This window comes from Notothenia rossii (genome assembly GCF_949606895.1).
Source record: "Notothenia rossii genome assembly, chromosome: 12".
NCBI classification, from domain to species: Eukaryota; Metazoa; Chordata; class Actinopteri; order Perciformes; family Nototheniidae; genus Notothenia; species Notothenia rossii.
In genome coordinates, this window is record NC_136911.1 from 18,212,911 (window position 1) to 18,230,336 (window position 17,426).

General features: G+C 39.5%; 1 protein-coding gene across 2 annotated transcripts in view; it reads right to left on the bottom strand.

The window, feature by feature from the left end:
• LOC307026122 (cadherin-18) overlaps positions 1 to 17,426 on the bottom strand; it is a 75,134-nt gene that overhangs the window by 15,332 nt on the left and 42,376 nt on the right. For both annotated transcript variants that reach the window (XM_079661267.1, XM_079661268.1), the window contains exons 5-10: positions 15,704 to 15,871; positions 14,386 to 14,573; positions 12,889 to 13,142; positions 7,281 to 7,417; positions 4,105 to 4,226; positions 1,463 to 1,580 (exon numbers count right to left, since the gene is read on the bottom strand). In XM_079661267.1, coding sequence (XP_079517393.1) covers positions 1,463 to 1,580; positions 4,105 to 4,226; positions 7,281 to 7,417; positions 12,889 to 13,142; positions 14,386 to 14,573; positions 15,704 to 15,871 — 987 coding nt within the window. The remainder of the gene's footprint in view (positions 1 to 1,462; positions 1,581 to 4,104; positions 4,227 to 7,280; positions 7,418 to 12,888; positions 13,143 to 14,385; positions 14,574 to 15,703; positions 15,872 to 17,426) is intronic.

Below are 17,426 nucleotides of genomic sequence, written 5' to 3' on the forward strand. Positions count from 1 at the left end.
TCAGGAAATGATCGTATAGGACGTACACACAGAGCCGTTTGGCCCCCCAGAGCGTTCCGTTTGCAGATCTATCTACCTTGTGACCCGTTATCGTTTGCGGGGTCCGTTTCCACGTTTCCGTTACGGCCTCGTGTGAACGAACGGGCTATACGAAAAAGAAAAGTAGCGGATACAACCGTTTGCGTTCTCGTGTAAACAGCACATTACTATCCAGAAAGCAAAACAAACAAGGAGCAACAGCTCTGAGTCGACATGGCCAGGTTGTTGTTGGTTAACAAGTACTTTTTCATTGATAACTTCTATTAGCTTTCCACACTGTGATTTCCTAACACAGCATATGACAAATCAGTGAAAGATGTTCTGCATGCAATAGTGGAGGTATATCTCAACAACACCCCGAGGGAAACCAAGGGAGAAAGATATACAATATTAACACGTGTTTTTCACAACCCTGAAAGAGATGCCAAAATAGCAGATCTCCAATAGCTGGGAAATAAATTGTGTCAATTTGGCTCCAGGTCTTATACGAAGCCTAAAAACACCCCCAAAAAGATCACCAAATATTCCACTCCTCTTCACAAGAATCCCATCACACTTCTATGTATTGGGTGTGTTCTACTGGGTTTCGTGTTAAACAGAAACAAACTGCTGCTGAATGATCTATTCATAGCATATTTAACCCTCTCATATGATAATGTTTTGTCCTGCAGGAGATGTGGGTCTTTGAGGCAGCATGGTAGAAGTCGATATTTGCTTTGTTTACATTTCTCCGCCCCTCAAGACGAAAGGTGGGCAGGAGGTGAGGGAAGTCTCTGAGTGCCACTTATATGAACGCAGCCAGACTTAACTCAATATGGTCGAAGAAGGCAAGGTAAAGTCTTCTTTTGGTGGGAAGCAACTGGACCAAGGGCTAAAACAGACTTATCTCCTATTATCAAATTGATTTTTTTGATCTCTCTCGCGCTCCCTTCCTCTCTCTCCGCCTCACAGACCTGAGCGATGTGTACTCCTCCTCTCAGTGGGCATCTGTGAGATCTTCTGGCTGAGAGCTTTCAAAAAGCCCCGTGATTGCAGACCATCTTAGCGGCGAGAGAATTCACCTGAGACTGAGACGGTTGCCATGGTAACATCTACTGTCGGCCTTGCGCCGGCACAAAATAAGGCACGCCGGAGTGGGGGAGTAAAAGAGGGAGTAATCCATTTGACAACACGATGAGCAAACTCGCCAAAACTTCTATGACTCTTATGTGTCACGAGACCCGACTTTGAGTAGGTCCCGGTGGCATTTGAATCTCCGCATGTCCACCGGTTGACATATTTCCATTGCACCTCGAAGGTATGAGGGAAATCAGTACAGCTTATTGGAACTTGAAATGTGAGCAATGAGTGTGAAGCCCTGCCCTGGAGGCACAGTGCAAAACTCATAAGAAATGCAAACAAACATATTGATTACTTTGATTACCTTCGTTGTCCTTCAGGGTGAAGTTGGGATTAACCGGCAGTTGGCTGGGCAAAGCGAAGGAGAAGCGCTGTCCATTGGCAAAGTCATCCTTATCCACCGCAGTGACGGTCTGGATCACCTGTTGTTCAGAAACACATTTAATTAGTGGAACACTTGTCACTGATTGCATTCAGGACAAGGAGTTGATTAATTGTCTGACGCATGCTCATAATTGGTCAGAGGTCCTTTAACCCATGGGTTCCCAAACTTTGCCATGCCAAGGATGCATGCCATGCAAGGATGCAATGCCAAGGACCAAGGACCAGGACAAGGATAGCATTATCGTCTGGCGGGGACCCCCCTGTTGCAATTTTTTTTTTAAATGATGAGTAAATTACAGTATGATGGAGAATATGACAAATGAATCATACAGCTTAATACATTTTCTTAATATATATTTGTATTAATAATTAATAATCAGTTATTCTTCTAAACATTTTTTGTATTTATCTTTTGTTTGTCATTCATTACATTCATTGTGTCTTCTGTTATAAACATTCTTAACACAATATTAAACAGTAATATCAACAGTAAACATTTTTTTTAAGCATTTTTAAAGTGATTTCTGTCTTTATAATATTATATAATTTTAAACAGTAATATTAACAATAAACATATTTATATTCATATATATAAACATCAATATTTGCTACATCCGTGCTCTCATCCAGCTGCAGAGCGAAATATTCACTAGCTCTCACTTGCTCCAAAAGCTGAGCAGATACTCAGTTTCACTCTCAGTAGCGGCAGCTCGATTCTGATTGGCTTGAAGGGCGGTCATGTGATTTAAAAAAAATATATATATATATGAATAAGCAAAACATATTAAAAGATTGGCATCAAAGGACACATAGATTGATAGATATGCAGTTATTAATAAAATAAAAAAAATAAAAAAATGTAACTTTAAAAAAAATAAAAATTCCCCTTTGCCTCAAACTTTGCGTGACCCTTCCCTGGTGCCCCCTGGCAGCCCCCCGGGGGGTCGGGGCCCCCACTTTGAAAAACATTGCTTTAAACTACAGACACGGACTCGGATTTCTGAACAATTTGACTTGTGTAGGCTTGCATCTAGAAATGACAGAAGTGCTTTCACGGCAACCTCGCTGCCACTTGTGTCAGCTTGTAGTTCTTAATTGGTAAACCTCAAAGTGACAGTGGGAAAGGGAGCCAGCCTTGAGAGAAAAATGACACGATAGCCTCGGTTTTAAAGGAGGGTTTTCATCTCCAATGTGAGATTTGCGATGTTGTTGTTGTGCTGCTGCTATACCTGCACAAGCTTCTGTCTTTCACTCTGATGTATTAGGATGCCCTTTGTGGATGCTTTTGGCTGAGTATGACAGTTATCTTTCTTCTAGTGTGGATTCAAAGTGAATTTGTTTTTTACATCAATGTATAAAGCTAACTGCCTCTTGATTAGTCTTTGAACTCACGATAATGGGATGTCTGGAAAGAAAGGAAGCAATACTGGTTTTAAATGCTTGCCTGAGGATACAACACCCATGGTTGGCTTCTGAGTGGTTGCAAAGTTCTGCATAATGTAAGTTTTGGTTTAGAGCGTAATGGCAGTTTAATGTGTCCTCGGTCTCATTTGAGAAATCTGTGAGCTTAGAGGACTGTTTCCTATCTCTAAAACATGAATTAAGAAATGAACCGTATGACGTGCCAATATAAACCACACCCATTTCAGGTGAAGAAACACAGACGGGTGATTTTATTGGTTTAACAAAATAATTTACAAATATGTGTATAAAGACGTGTTTGTACACCTCTAGCTAGCACATATCAGTGTGATTACACATTTGATTCAGACACATCCACGCACCACCTGGTGTTCTATTAGATGTTAACATGCTATTAACATTGGCACCGGCCACATTTAAAATAGGGCAACGTATGAATACTCTGAATCAACATTCCCATTGCCAGTAACATAATTGTTTAAGGGTTAGGGTTATACGATACATTGGTGTCAAATGCAGACAGATGCTCAAACATCAATTAGCAGCTCTATTTTTTCACATAGGTTGTCAGTTAAATGGCTGTATGCCACTGTCTCATTACAGACGTTAGAATTCTTCCCACACATCCCTCATGGGCCAAGAACCCTGAGGCTATAATGCAACCTTAATTCAAATGTAAGGCAAACCTTAATTCAAACTTTTCCTTCACTAGCTTTAAAAAATGCTATCAAACATGATTTTAGTTGTGCCTTTACTCCATCATCCTTTGCCAAAGCGCCTTTTTAGCCATTTTCACGCTGCTGATTGCTCTATATCTCAAAAACCTTCCTAATTTGAATGAATCAAACACTACTGAGAGCAAATTGGAATGAGTTCCGATTTAATGCTGTCATGGTTTGCTGCTGAGATACTCATTTTGGATGATTAAGCAGCTCGCTCACACGCCTTTGCTGTTTCTTACTGCTCAGCTCGGTGAGGGGCCAAACTACCCAAGGAAATATTAGTTTAGAGGAGAATGCATGCAGGCAGGGAGGAGAATGAGGTAACAGCACAGCGGTGGACAGATTTGAAAATGCGTGGAGAGATAAGGGAGGAGAAATAGTGGTTGCAGATTGTTCTAGTTGAATCCTAGATGCTCACCTGTCCCGGCCTGGAGCTCTCACACACAATGACCTCCTCGTCTGTAGCTATTTCTGGCGGATTGTCGTTCACATCCAGCACCTGGACGGTAACAGGAACATGGCTGAGGAGGCTGGGGTTGTCTGCAGCAGAGGAGATGAAAGTCAAATGTAAGCCTTAATAACAAAGTAGAGCATCACCACTGTAATTCTAAACTGGGACACTGTGCTCTTCTCGTCGCACGGCTTATGGGTTTTTACTTTACTATAAAGCAGTTAGGGACGTGAAATGCAGAAGGCAATTTTGGATTTGAAAGCACATCTGATCATCTGTGTGCAGCATATTCCCATTGGTGTGCTTGGTTGTGATGCATTATTTGCCCCTTGCGCTTCACAAGCAACTCATGAGGCATGTTAATCGGAAGCCTTACATCCTCATTTAAATTTAAAGTTACAGTCTGAATGGAAACAGAATAGCCACCACTGGAATTAGAAATACATTATGGAACAATGATTTGCCCTATGGAATACAGATTTATGATTTCAAATATACAGTATGAGGCTTGTATGAAGTAAGTACAATATTGACAGAATGTGTTACATTTTGCACACAAATTATAGACAGTTATAGATTTATGATTAAATATTGGCAAATACAATAACCTAGTCTTCCATCAGCCTAAAAACTCAACCCACCATGATTTTTGTGCTGCCTTGCTCAAGGGCACTTCAACCTTCGAACCATTGGTGCACCTGGGTCCTTTTTTAGAGAAATAACCTTTTTACAGCTTCCAGGTGTGAGTCTGTTGTACAGTATGAGAAATAGCATGCTCGCTCAGCAAAAACCTTCAATATGAAGAAGTCGTGCAGCTGCGGCACTCTTTCTATTAAATTAAGGTTTCCAGATTTACTTTATCTTGTGCATCAAGGTTTACATGCGTGGTGTTTTGTTGGTGTCTAGAGAAAGTCTGCCATTGGAACTACTGTATTATAAACAGACCGGGGTATCGCCATACTTGCCAACCTTTAGACCTCAGAAATCGGGAGAATTTCAAAATGCAAAATTGGGGGGGCGGGGGGAAGGGGGTGCTAGTGGATCGCCGGAGCTGTTATATTACCATTAACATGCTTATTGTATTTGTAAGTGCACTGACTTGCGGCCTGTAGCACCGTCCTTGATGGAGCATATTTGTGGGCTGGACCTGTATTTTACAGGAAAGGAGTGAGCAGAGAGTAGAGTAGTTGTCGATTCTTGTTCTGTTTTCTGTGAATATCTGCCTCACCCTCTCAGACTTTGAGTTGCGCGCGCTACTAAAGAGACGTGTTACCATGGAAACCAAACAATGGTGTAGCTGTATTAAAGTCCGAGTGGAAACAGTGGTGTGTAAATCTGATTTTGTCAGAAATCGGGAGAAATGCGGGAGAAATATGACCCCGGGAGGAAACCGGGAGAGGCCGAAAATCGGGAGGGTTGACAAGTATGGGTATCGCTGAGTTGCATTAAATATAGGAATGTATAAGGACATTTGCTATTAGCAATACTATGCAAAGAGTCATTATTTTCTACATCTGGGTTTGAAAATAATAAAATGCTGTATTGTTGATGAAGTATTTGTGCTACTTAGTACATGCTTCTTTTGGTTTTTATACCTGGACCTAATGATACGAGTGTTTTTCTTCTTTTTTAACATAATATAATTTTAAAACCAACAGTGAAATTCAATCATGCATTCATTCTCAAATTGGCTATCAGGCGTCGGTTAAAGTCTTTGAACTGACTTCTTTGTGTCTCTGACTCTGCGTCCTTGCTCTTTTACATACAGTACTGCTAACAATTATAACTTTGCATTTTGACAGTGTCTTGGATTGTAATTGTACCCTTGAAGACTAAAGGGTGGTGGAGAGATAAAGAAACATTAGCATGCAGCACCTCTGTTGGTAGGAAAGATATTTGCCTAATTGTGATTACAAATTAGCCAAATTACCTGATAGCAATTCTTGAAGTTAGCAGGGCCTGCATTGATTTAATTAATTTCCAATGCAGGAAAGGACATTGAAACAATTGGGACTAATTCGATGTTGTAGTTAATTATAAGAAAAATACACTGTAACCTATTTGAATGCATTCCAATCAATATGCAAATGAAGTCATAACTCCCTGTTTTCTCCAGATGTTAATTGCTACTCCCACTATAACTAATAAGTATACTGTGTTTAAATACTATTGTAGTTTGGATATTACTGATACTAGTGATACATCTTGCAGCTTGTGAACAGGTATAGGAATGCCACAGTGCGATTGATAGAAGGTTAACAATTGACAGTTTTATTTGCCTATTACGATTAGTTGACCAGATATATTTCTCAGAAATAGGTCATTTGGCATGGAAAAAGCTTTTCAAAATGACCAATAAATCAAGTTGAAAAAGACAAGAATCACTGATTAGTTGACGAATAAGGGGCAGTCCTTGCTAATCAATTATCTGTGCTTAAAGGGTGCTTTTATTCTGATATTAAACAAAGAGGTTTGCAGTGCAGATTGATGTAGTATTTCCTTCTTCTTTTTTTAAAGTTCCATTTTGTTGATATTGATTTCATCTCCTATCTTACACACTGTGATTTTGATCCAGGAATGCTCTCTGGTTATATGACCCCCTGAGGCTGTCTTGTTATCTTGTGGGAAAGGGATGAAACCTTTTTTGTATGTCTCCAGCACCTACCATCATTTCAGAATTGGTTTTCTTTAAATCACGCTGTTGTGGCACAAAGCTCACCATGATTTCAATGCAATTTTGCTTACGATTTAGAATGTCTCCTATTAGCCCGGGGCTAAACAAGATGAGTGTGGAAAGAAAGAGCAATCTATTTAACTGCCTCTTTCCGGCAACTGGATAATAGCATTTCATGTGTTTACTACAGTCCCTGAAGGTATCCAACACGGGTGTTTAAATATGTAGATGTCAGAAGGTGAAGAGAATATCTTGTGTGGTATGAGCGTAACTCAATATCTCCTCATTAACTTACCCTATTACAAAATGTCAAAACAATTTTTATGTCCCGATGCATCTGTAGGCTACACTTATTTACGATAAAAATGCTGCCCGCTCTTGAAAAACCACATAGAGACGCAGCTGGTGCATTATATCCCCTCGCCCACTTGTACACATTGAGTTAAAGGAAAGAAGCCTGGGTACCTACCAACCTCCGAGGCCATCACAGTTATATTGTGCCAGGACATGTCTTCCCTGTCCAGAGACTGAGTGGTCCGTATTAATCCACTGCTCTCATCGATCCTGAAGTACCGCACTCCTTCCTCTTTGCTGTCCAAGAAGTACCTATTAATGCAAGGACAATGTAAAATAATGTATCCACTCCAGATACAAAAATCACAGTGATGGCAAGAAAAAACGATTAAGAGGACATTGGATATTCTGCAGGACACTGTTAGTTGGAAGTGTCCAGTAAGCATACATTATGTTGTCTAAAAAGTGTCAAGATTGATGGTTAAAAACTGTCCTTTTAGTTCTTAGTGCCAGCATGTTTTTGTCAATTGTTTCCATTGTGGAGAGAGTGTTTCGAAAATAGTGCTTCACCATAGGGGGTTCAAAACACTCTGACTTTTTGGCACGACCGCTACAAGCGCTTTCGGTTCAAATATCTTTGAATTTGTCCGAAAATTGCTACTGACGTCTTTTTAGGAAATGGCGGAAAAGTTTGTTTTGGCTGTGTCTGTCCATTATGAGCTTTCGATGTCAGACTATTACATTCATAACACAGACTGGATTTTCCCTTTTTGTTCTCATTGCGTCTGTCCATCTGTTGGAGCATATTGACGGGGCGGAAACTGAATGTTGATGTCGGTAAATGTTGTGCTTTTACCGCGTAGTCTCTGCGTCGCTTCAGGACTGTCAAATTGATCAGTGACGAGCATGTTCTTACAAAGTACAAGGGCAAGCACCTACCATGGGGAGAACAACAATGTAAAACAAATGCATCAGTCCAAATAGAAGCAATGTGGTGATGCTGGTCTATCACACTAAGTGACGATATGTACTCAATATATTGTTATAACACAAACCCTAACTTCTTTTTTACCACTACACATATACAATTGTTTCACTCTTCTTCCTGTTAGTACACTGAACAAAAATATAAATGCAACACTTTTGTTTTTGCTACCATTTTTCATGAGATGAACTCAAAGATCTAAAACATTTTCTATTTACACAAAATAACCATTTCTCTCAAATATTGTTCACAAATCGGAAAAAATCTGTGATAGTGAGCACTTCTCCTTTGCCGAGATAATCCATCCCACCTCACAGGTGTGGCATATCAAGATGCTGATTAGACAGCATGATTATTGCACAGGTGTGCCTTAGGCTGGCCACAATAAAAGGCCACTCTGAAACGTGCATTTTTGCTTTATTGGGGGGGGTCTGGGGGGGTCCGAAAACCAGTCAGTATCTGGTGTGAGGGTTAGGGTTAGGGTAATGTTGTGAATCGAGTGGCCTGTGTTCGTCTTCCATAACATACGCCTGCCCATACCATAACCCCACCACCAACATGGGCCACTCGATTCACAACATTACCCTAACCCTAACCCTCACACCAGATACTGACTTTTCGGACCCCCCCCAGATATTTTTGTTCAGCGTAGTTAGCAGTCTACAAGCCCTATGCGAGATAACTGTTGTCATTACCTTTGGGAAGCTCTTTTTAGAGAGCCACATAGCACATTATAAGGCTGTTTTCAGAAACTGAAAAATACTGCTCTTTATCAGTAAACTATCCTTTGTGTTAAATCGGTGCCCTTTTCAGCCAAATAGAAGTTACTTAAATGCCTCAGAACATAATGCAGGTACTTCATGTGTTTCAGCAATGACTGGAGGCATTAGAAAACATATTTGCTTACTTATATCACACAGCAAACTGAAATTCAGTCGACCAAAACTAAGCAGTGTACTGTATAGAACCAGCAAAAAAACAAAGAGGATGCTGTTATGGTTCTGTGGTATTCAAAGTCTTATCCTAAGAAAATTAATAGAATAAACCCTACTGCTTTTAAATAGACTTTCAACTCTTTTCTGAAAATACATATTTATAAGTCAAGAGCAGTTACCTTCAATATTTAATAACAACAAAAGGCGAAGTTCTGCTGGTAATGTTTACACTGTAGTAATGGCTTTCTCGCCACGCTGTTATCAAACTAAAGAAAAGCAGCCAATGAAAGCATAGCGGAAACATTACTGCTGCTCAACTCACAAGTTCAAGCACGAAATGAGCATTGACTGTGTGTTACCTAATGTATCTCTGAATGAACAATTTACACCTTTAATCCAGCATTAATTCTCTTGAGTAATACAGCCTCCGTTTGCAGCTAGCATGAATGACGGAAATGGTACAGGGATATTAACACCAGGATTGCATTTATATCTTCCCTCGGTAGAAATGTTGTCAAGATGTATTAAAGGCTCTGGAATGATAAGAGCATGAAGGCTGTTGCAGTAACAGTGAGTTTAGGGCGCAGAGAAGAAGAAAAACATGTTGTTTTTACTGCTGCTGCAGATACATCTTGGTTCTTGTTGCATTTATTTTTTGGTTATTTTCTTATTTCTGCAGAGAACTAGCTAAAAGAACACAATGTTACATCATGCATTCATTATGTTCCAGAACAGCTTAATAGAGGGAAACATTTTTTTTTGTTGCAACAACTGCTTCATATTTCCATATGCACAATAATAGCCTCCATCTTTGGCATAGTTTGTGTAAAAGTATGCAAACATCAAGACAGCTGAAAGCCTATAGCATAGCAGATCAGAAAGACGCTGCCTTTAACCAAACAACACAATTGCTAGTTCAATAAAAAAGTGAAATGTAACTTTCATGGGTTATAGACAAAACACAACAAAACATATATACTTTTGAAAATGTCCAATTATGTACTTCTTCTACCAAGAAGCATGTTACTCAGTTAATACAAGCTGAAGCTGGGGCTGACTCGAGTCCATGAAGTGCTTCAAAGTCAACTTTTCAAACGGTTTGATTATGATTATGATAATGTATTTAAGAGCAACCCGAGGCAATGAGCTGTCAAGTCTTTGTTAGCTTATTTAGATATCAAGACCAGACTGAGATTAGAAATGTCACTTCAATAAGATGTTTATTTTATTGCATTCATTGGCAAGACTTGTGATGATCAAAGAGAGCCAAATACTGATCCCTGCTGCGTTGTATTCTGATACCAACACGGGGAGCAGTGGTTCAGTTGCTTTTTTCTCTGGGTTCAAGTGTCTGTCATGGAAATATGTTTCGTTAGCTTCCTCTTTATGAGCTGAACATTGGGAGTGATGTTCTGTAGGAATGGCCGAGGACAAGGTATCCCACAAGGAGTGCAGGGAAACCCTTTCATATGTAGATTAACTTCTTGTTTACATCCAATCTCTCACAAAGTCTTAAAATACCGACATGATTCAAAGAGTCATTTTACCCCGAGTCTTTCTCCCATTTGAAATTGAGCTTCATGCAGAACTGAACAGATCACCAGGACATTATTACAGGCATAAGACACTGTTCTTAACCCTTATGCAACACTAGTACCATCTGTGGCGATTATTTGTGTTCAATCGTTTTGGCCGGGATCAATTTCCTTTTTTGGAATTTCAACTTCAGCCCGTATAATAAGTCTATAATAAACTGTGTTTCCAAAATAGCCACTCTGGCCCTTAATGATACAAATGTCCACATGTAGCCACAATAAACCACATGTGTTGTGCCAAAAGCCATTACATTAACAGCATTTAATTTGATTATATCTTCAAAATGGCACCATTTACTATTTCCCCCCAGAGCCGTTTCTCATGTTTACTCTAATGGGCACAAATGGGCTATTTCCTGGTTTCTAGTATCAACATCAAATCTGTGGCTAATCAATGACATACCAAACATTTATATATCTGCCATTAAGTAAACAAACTTACATTTAAAAAGGTTAACATTTCGAAAATAAATTCATATTTGGTAGTTGTGATTAGAGCTGGAGTAAGTTTAAATATTTGTAGACTAAGTGAAAGTGGAAAACAATAGAAATGTATAATTCCTTGTCAGATTCTCGATGAGAAGATATTTGTAAGAGAGAGCAACTTTTTTTTAAAAAGATGCCCAGAGGTGAATGCTTTTAAGGATTCCTGCGCTGCATCCTACAGCAAGGCTTTGAACTGTGGCACTATAACATGTAAAAGCACCAGATAATTACTTCTTATTGATATATTAGTAAAACCTAATCTCACAAGGAGCTTCATGTTTACAGCTACTCCATCATTTACACTGAGGCTATGCAGGGAATTCAAATTAACACAAGCAGTGCACGAAGCGAGCTACCTGTGCAGAGCGAACACCTAGGATTAGTCCATTGCCTCAGGGTAACATCAATCTTTTTTCAACAGTCCACAAGTATGTGTTTTGAATGCATACTAATGTGCTAAGCAGTTGTATTGCCTCAGGTTACTTTCAGACTTGTAGAGAAAACAACCATCCATCAGATGATGCCAAATAATGAGACAGGTTCACAATGTATATTGCTGATATTTAGAGGGTACGTGAAATGCTTAGGGCATGAAGAGTCGCAGGAACAAACAAAGAAGCTATTAAATATAATGCAGCACCATTTTCAATCTATTTAACATAATGTTTCTTATTTGGTCAGTGTTTCCCCTATATACAAATAGCGGCGGCGCTATTGTATAAAATAACTTTTTTTTTTATTATTAAAAAAATAATAAGTGGCGACCCTTTTTCGTTTTTGATTGTTTGTTATGTGGATTTGTACTATTTGTGTTACTGTATGTTCAATAAAGGTGTATTTTTGCTAGATCTTGAGACATTGCCACTGTATGTACTGGCAGGGCCGATTTTTGGGCCCACGTGCCTTAGCACCGCTGCTATGACTCCATCCTAGGGGAAACACTGTTGCTAGTATCTGAAACATCTGCAGTCTGAATATTAGGGAAATTGTCATATGGTGCAAAAAGAAAGAAAATATTGCATATGATGAAATTGTATCACAAATAATGCATTACAAGTGCAGAGTGACACATACCTAAGAAAGTAAACCAAAGTGTTAAGAAATAGATTCCAAATGAATGCTAGAAAAATGCAAATATCGAAAAGTAAACATTATTTTGGGGCAGAGATATGACATGCAAATTGGAGTCTTAGTTAGACAAACATTTCTCGGAGGTAGAAATAATCTCATTAGACTTAAACCTCAAAGGACAAATCAAAGGCACCTCCGTTTTTATGCAGAAAACACATCCAACTAGTAAACCAAAATGCAGGAAACTAATCAAAAGCTGAATGAATAAGCAAGCAATATCCTGATGATTTCAGCTATGCAAAATATGCACCAACCCTAATAACAAAAATGATTGGCTGAAAATGGTAGGCTTTACCAACTAAACAAATCCAAACTGATATGGTGACCAGCCTTTTTTTGGACATTTCTAGATACCAATCTGGCAAAGAAAAAAACATGTTTAAAAAATATGACATTTGCGAGAGCCAATTAGTTGACAAAGTGACATAGTTCCATTGGCCGCATGAAAGACCACTAAGCCTCTAAATAAGTCTCATAATATTAACAACCCCCTCTCTACCCCTTTGCTTCCGCAGTGTGTGATATTGCTACACAAGACAAAAATGTAGATCTTCAATTATATTCAATGATGCACAACTAAGAGACAGGATGCCATAAAGCCGCTGAATACTTGTAATCATCTCTGCAGACGTAGGAGTTCAAGAGTCTCACCTAACAGGACTGTTCCTGCTGTCGGGGTCTCGAGCTGTTACGGCGCCCACCTCCGTGCCGCTCGGCGAGTTCTCGTACACGTCCATGATGTAATGATCTATGGAGAATACGGGAGCCTCGTCCACGTCCCCCACTGTGATTTTAAGGGTGGCGGTGTCTTTGAAGGAGCCGAGATAAGAGAAACGAGGATCCACATGTGTGTTGGTCCCCTCGATGTGAAGAGTGTAGGTCTTCTTTCTCTCATAGTTAAGAGGCTGTCGGGGAGGGGGGAGGGGGGGATACATTAGCACAGTACTAAGTAGATACACTTTATCGGGATGGAACTAGTGTAGAGAAGTGAATGCTAACTCATGGCTAACAGCATGTGTTTCGATTAGACAAATTGGACATCTTAGTGCCACGTGCTTTGACAAGAGATCCAATTATAGTGCATGCTTTTTTTTTAGCTGCATATAGAACCCTCATTAATGATTTGATTTAAGTTAAACAGTTCTTCAAAAGTCATTATAAAATATCTTTTGGAATAGGATGTTTTTTTTTATTAGAGAATTACCACCCCTATTATACTGTTTTTCATCAATGTGTTATAGGTCTCAGATATATACAAAACATGTCTCTGAAGTGTTTGGCTTGAAATACCAAACAAGTTGTGCATTGCAGCATTACCCATAATCCCCTCTGTTTCAGCCCTGTTTCCAAAGTGCTGATTCTCTGTCTGTTACTTGAGATGAAAATAAGGAGCCCCTCCCCACGCCCCTCTGAGAGATATTTAGTTAAAAAGAACACAATGGTGCTCTAGGAGGAGATTCAGGTGATAAGGTGGGGGGGGGGGGGGGGGGTTACCTTGGTTGGTTATTGGCTAATGGTTACACAAGCCAAAAAATCGTTATGACATCATAAAGTGGCCAAAATCTGATCAGCTCATTTACAGACAGGTTTTTCTATGAATGGATCAGGACAAAAAGAGAGAGAATCTTTTTTCTGAAATGTTCAGAATCTGTTTACACACATGTTTATGTATACAAGACATGAAGAAGTTGATTGTGTATAATAGGTGGCCTTTAAAGTGCATTACTTCTATCAGCTGTTAGCAAGTAAGTAAAACTTTATTTATATAGCACCCTTCTCAACACGGATGTAAAAAGTGCTTTACAGTAGAGTACACAATTCACAGTACAACTATAACATGTAGAATAAAAGGCATAAAACAACAGCAGGTAATACATAGGATAAAACACCAGTAAAAGACAGCTACTAACTCACCTCCTCCGACGGCCCAAAGGCCTGTCGGAGGAGGTGGGTCTTTAACTGCCCCTTAAAAATCTCTATTGAGGCCGAGGTTTTTATTTTCTGAGGGAGTTAGTTCCAGAGCCTTGGGGCCACCGCCTCAAAGGCACAGTCACCCTTGGTTTTCAGCCTGGTTCGGGGCTCCCTTAGGAGGCCTAGCACACTCTGTGGTCTCTGAAAGCACACATTTTTGTTTTGTAGACAGCCTACCTTTTTGAGGCTTATGATCCCCTCTCTCGTGTCCCTCTCCGTGGAGATGGAGAACGTGTTGGCCCCTTCGGAGTTAATGATGCTGTACTTGATGTCTGCATTGACGCCAAGGTCCTCATCAGTGGCTTTGATCTTCCCCACCGGTTTTCCTACTTGAGCCGATTCAGGGACGTACAGCTGGTAATTTTCTGTGGATGAACCTTCATGTGTTAAGAGACAGCAGAACACCCTATAAACAGGACTTGACTTGTCCCGCAACGTTGTCTGAATGTTCTTCCAAAAAGGGCTACACTAAGCAACTTCATTCTGTCACTATCTGTCCCCGAGGAAATGTCATTAAACTTACTCTGCACAGTTCAATCGACATTAAATGCTTAACCAAGGTTCATAGCGCTGCAATGGAGCAGATCAAACTCCGAGGCGGATGATTATTCAGATGAATTAGATGCTTTTGAAATAGTTTCTAACTGCAGCAAGACATAAAAAAGTCAGAGCACTGGGGGATTTGTCTTGATGAGACAACAAATCACAACTTTGTCATTACTTACAATTATCATTAAAAATGGAGATAATTCAGACAGCAAAAACAGAAGCTTTTAATGAATGTTGGTCTCATATAGCTAATTATGGAAACTTTTATTGCAATATTAAATGACTGACTCATAATAATGGAGTATAACAGCGAGGAATGTCAAAAAGGGCCGAGAGGGAAAGCCTTAATTAATAATGCTTTGCTCGTTAAAACCTAAAGATTGATCTAAGCTTAATCATTGCATCTACAAAACAATATATCATTTAAAGATTTGTTTCCACTGGAAATACAACAAATATTGATTTGGTCTTTAAAATGAAGAGTCCTTCACAGTTTATTAACTTGTCTTTAATATGTAATAATAGCGTTGTCACATCCATTTGCTAAGCATCTCCAACAAGGAAACACAGTACAGTCTCCTTTTAGAAATGACTTGGTGTAATTTGACTGCCTCAGGCTTCTGTGGTGGAGGCCTGCTGCTCAAGGCCAAACTGGCTGAGAACAAGCTGATACGATTTCCATGAACGACTTGGCCATTTAATTGAATATAAACTATGTATTCAGGTTAATAGGTCTACATAACCATTACATTGGTTATTTTCCCGAATGAGCCTTCTGGCACCACATTTCTTTCTCAGGGTCTTTAAATAGAGGCTAGGGTCAAACACAGTGTAGCCTAATTATAATTCAATTAACTGTTGCTTTTTTGTTCTGTACAAATGTGAACTACAGTTTGTATTTTGTTAGCTAAGCTGTTGTGTTTAAGTAAAGAAAAAGTATACCCACTTTGGGGGAACATTGGTGGGTTGTCGTTCACATCCGTCAGTGTGATGTTGATGGTGGTGGAGCCGGAGAGCCCCCCCACCTGGCCCGCCATGTCTTTGGCTTGGATAACGACGGTGTAGTGTTCTCTGGCTTCCCGGTCCATCTCAGATAAGGCCGTCCTGATGATCCCTGCATGGGGGAGAAAAACAAACCATTTGAGTTGAAATTAGGATCAGGTCTTTCATGGCAACGGACATTTTGCGAAAGATAATAACTACTTTGCAGACGAGAGCGAGGAAAATACATATCCTGTAAATGTATAGTTGGGTATTTTGAGAAACAAAAAGACAAAAACAGATGAAAAACCTTTTCTACAAGAAGCTCTGAGAGTGAATATAACAATGTTCCTGTTCTCAAGATGTTTCTGTTATTGTACTAATATGTTACCCCCTAAAACCTTTTTTTCAGTTATAGTCTTCTCTTACAGCACCACTTTCCTTTAAACACTAACACCATAAAAGTCTGCGTCTTCTTCCATCTTTGGTTATCCCGCATGTTCAATGCCAAGGTTAGCCTTTCACCACTTTTGCTTATATCTGAAATGACTATGCAACCTTGGACCGGGGGAGAATGTAACTTTCTAAGGCGCCCCCTCAATCACATTTATTACTACAATAACACAACCATGAACTTTCACAATGCTAACTCAGAGATATATTACTGCAGCTCTGGCCATGTTTTGGAAACTGTACAGAAGTAAATTGCAACACAATAACAAGCCAAATACGGCATTTTTCTCGTTTGGGTTATTTATTGAATGTAATAGCTGCAAGTCTTGCACATTTATTTGTCTGTATGTCTTTCTGTGACATGTTAACGTTGCTGTTTGTCTACATTTGTTTTTAGGGTGTGCTCGAGGGTTAATTCACCATCTAAGCTCCTGAAAACACAGCACCACATGGGGCCTGATTTAATATGTTCTACCAGTTACATCAGTGTTCTGTGTAAATATCGTTTTTCCCCCGGGGATAAAAACCCTGTGGCAACCATTGAACTTGTGTGTTTGTGAACTTGTGAACCCTGCAATAATACACAAAGACTGGCGGTGAGCGATGAGACCTGGGAGGAAATGGAATGGTGTTGATCATGATGGTTGAAATGGACTTCTGTTACCTCATGTTGCGAGTGGAAATCACAACAGCAAGCGACGTTTCATAAAATGGCTTTGGAGAATGAAGCAAGGCATCAGTAACATCACTATAGCCAGGAGAAAACCCTCATTTTGACCATTATTTACACCAAATTGGGTGTGGTTGTTTTCTAGCTCCACTCCCACTGGGTATTCTCAATCTACTCCCGGGAAGTGAGACGATTTGACTGAAATTGGTGTTGACAAATGTTTGGGTACTTTGTCCTGGTTGGCAAAAAATAACAGTTTCTGTTAAAAGGCCACTCTTTCGGTAATCAGTTACATCAAAATCCTAAACATGTTTGATACCATATCACATAAGTGCTTCAAAAACTCATGCTGTGTTTGAAATAACATACTAGCATTCATAGTCAATTACTATGTGCTGCCAATTAAGTGTGATATTCAAGGTAACTGATCATGTGACTGAGGACAGATCTTCACTTTACAGTTATGTCAATGTCTTTTAAGTTTCCTTAGTATAGATAACTTAGTATTGCATTTAAAAAGGTAATACTTTAACAGCTTGACTTTCACAAAAAAATACATTTTGGA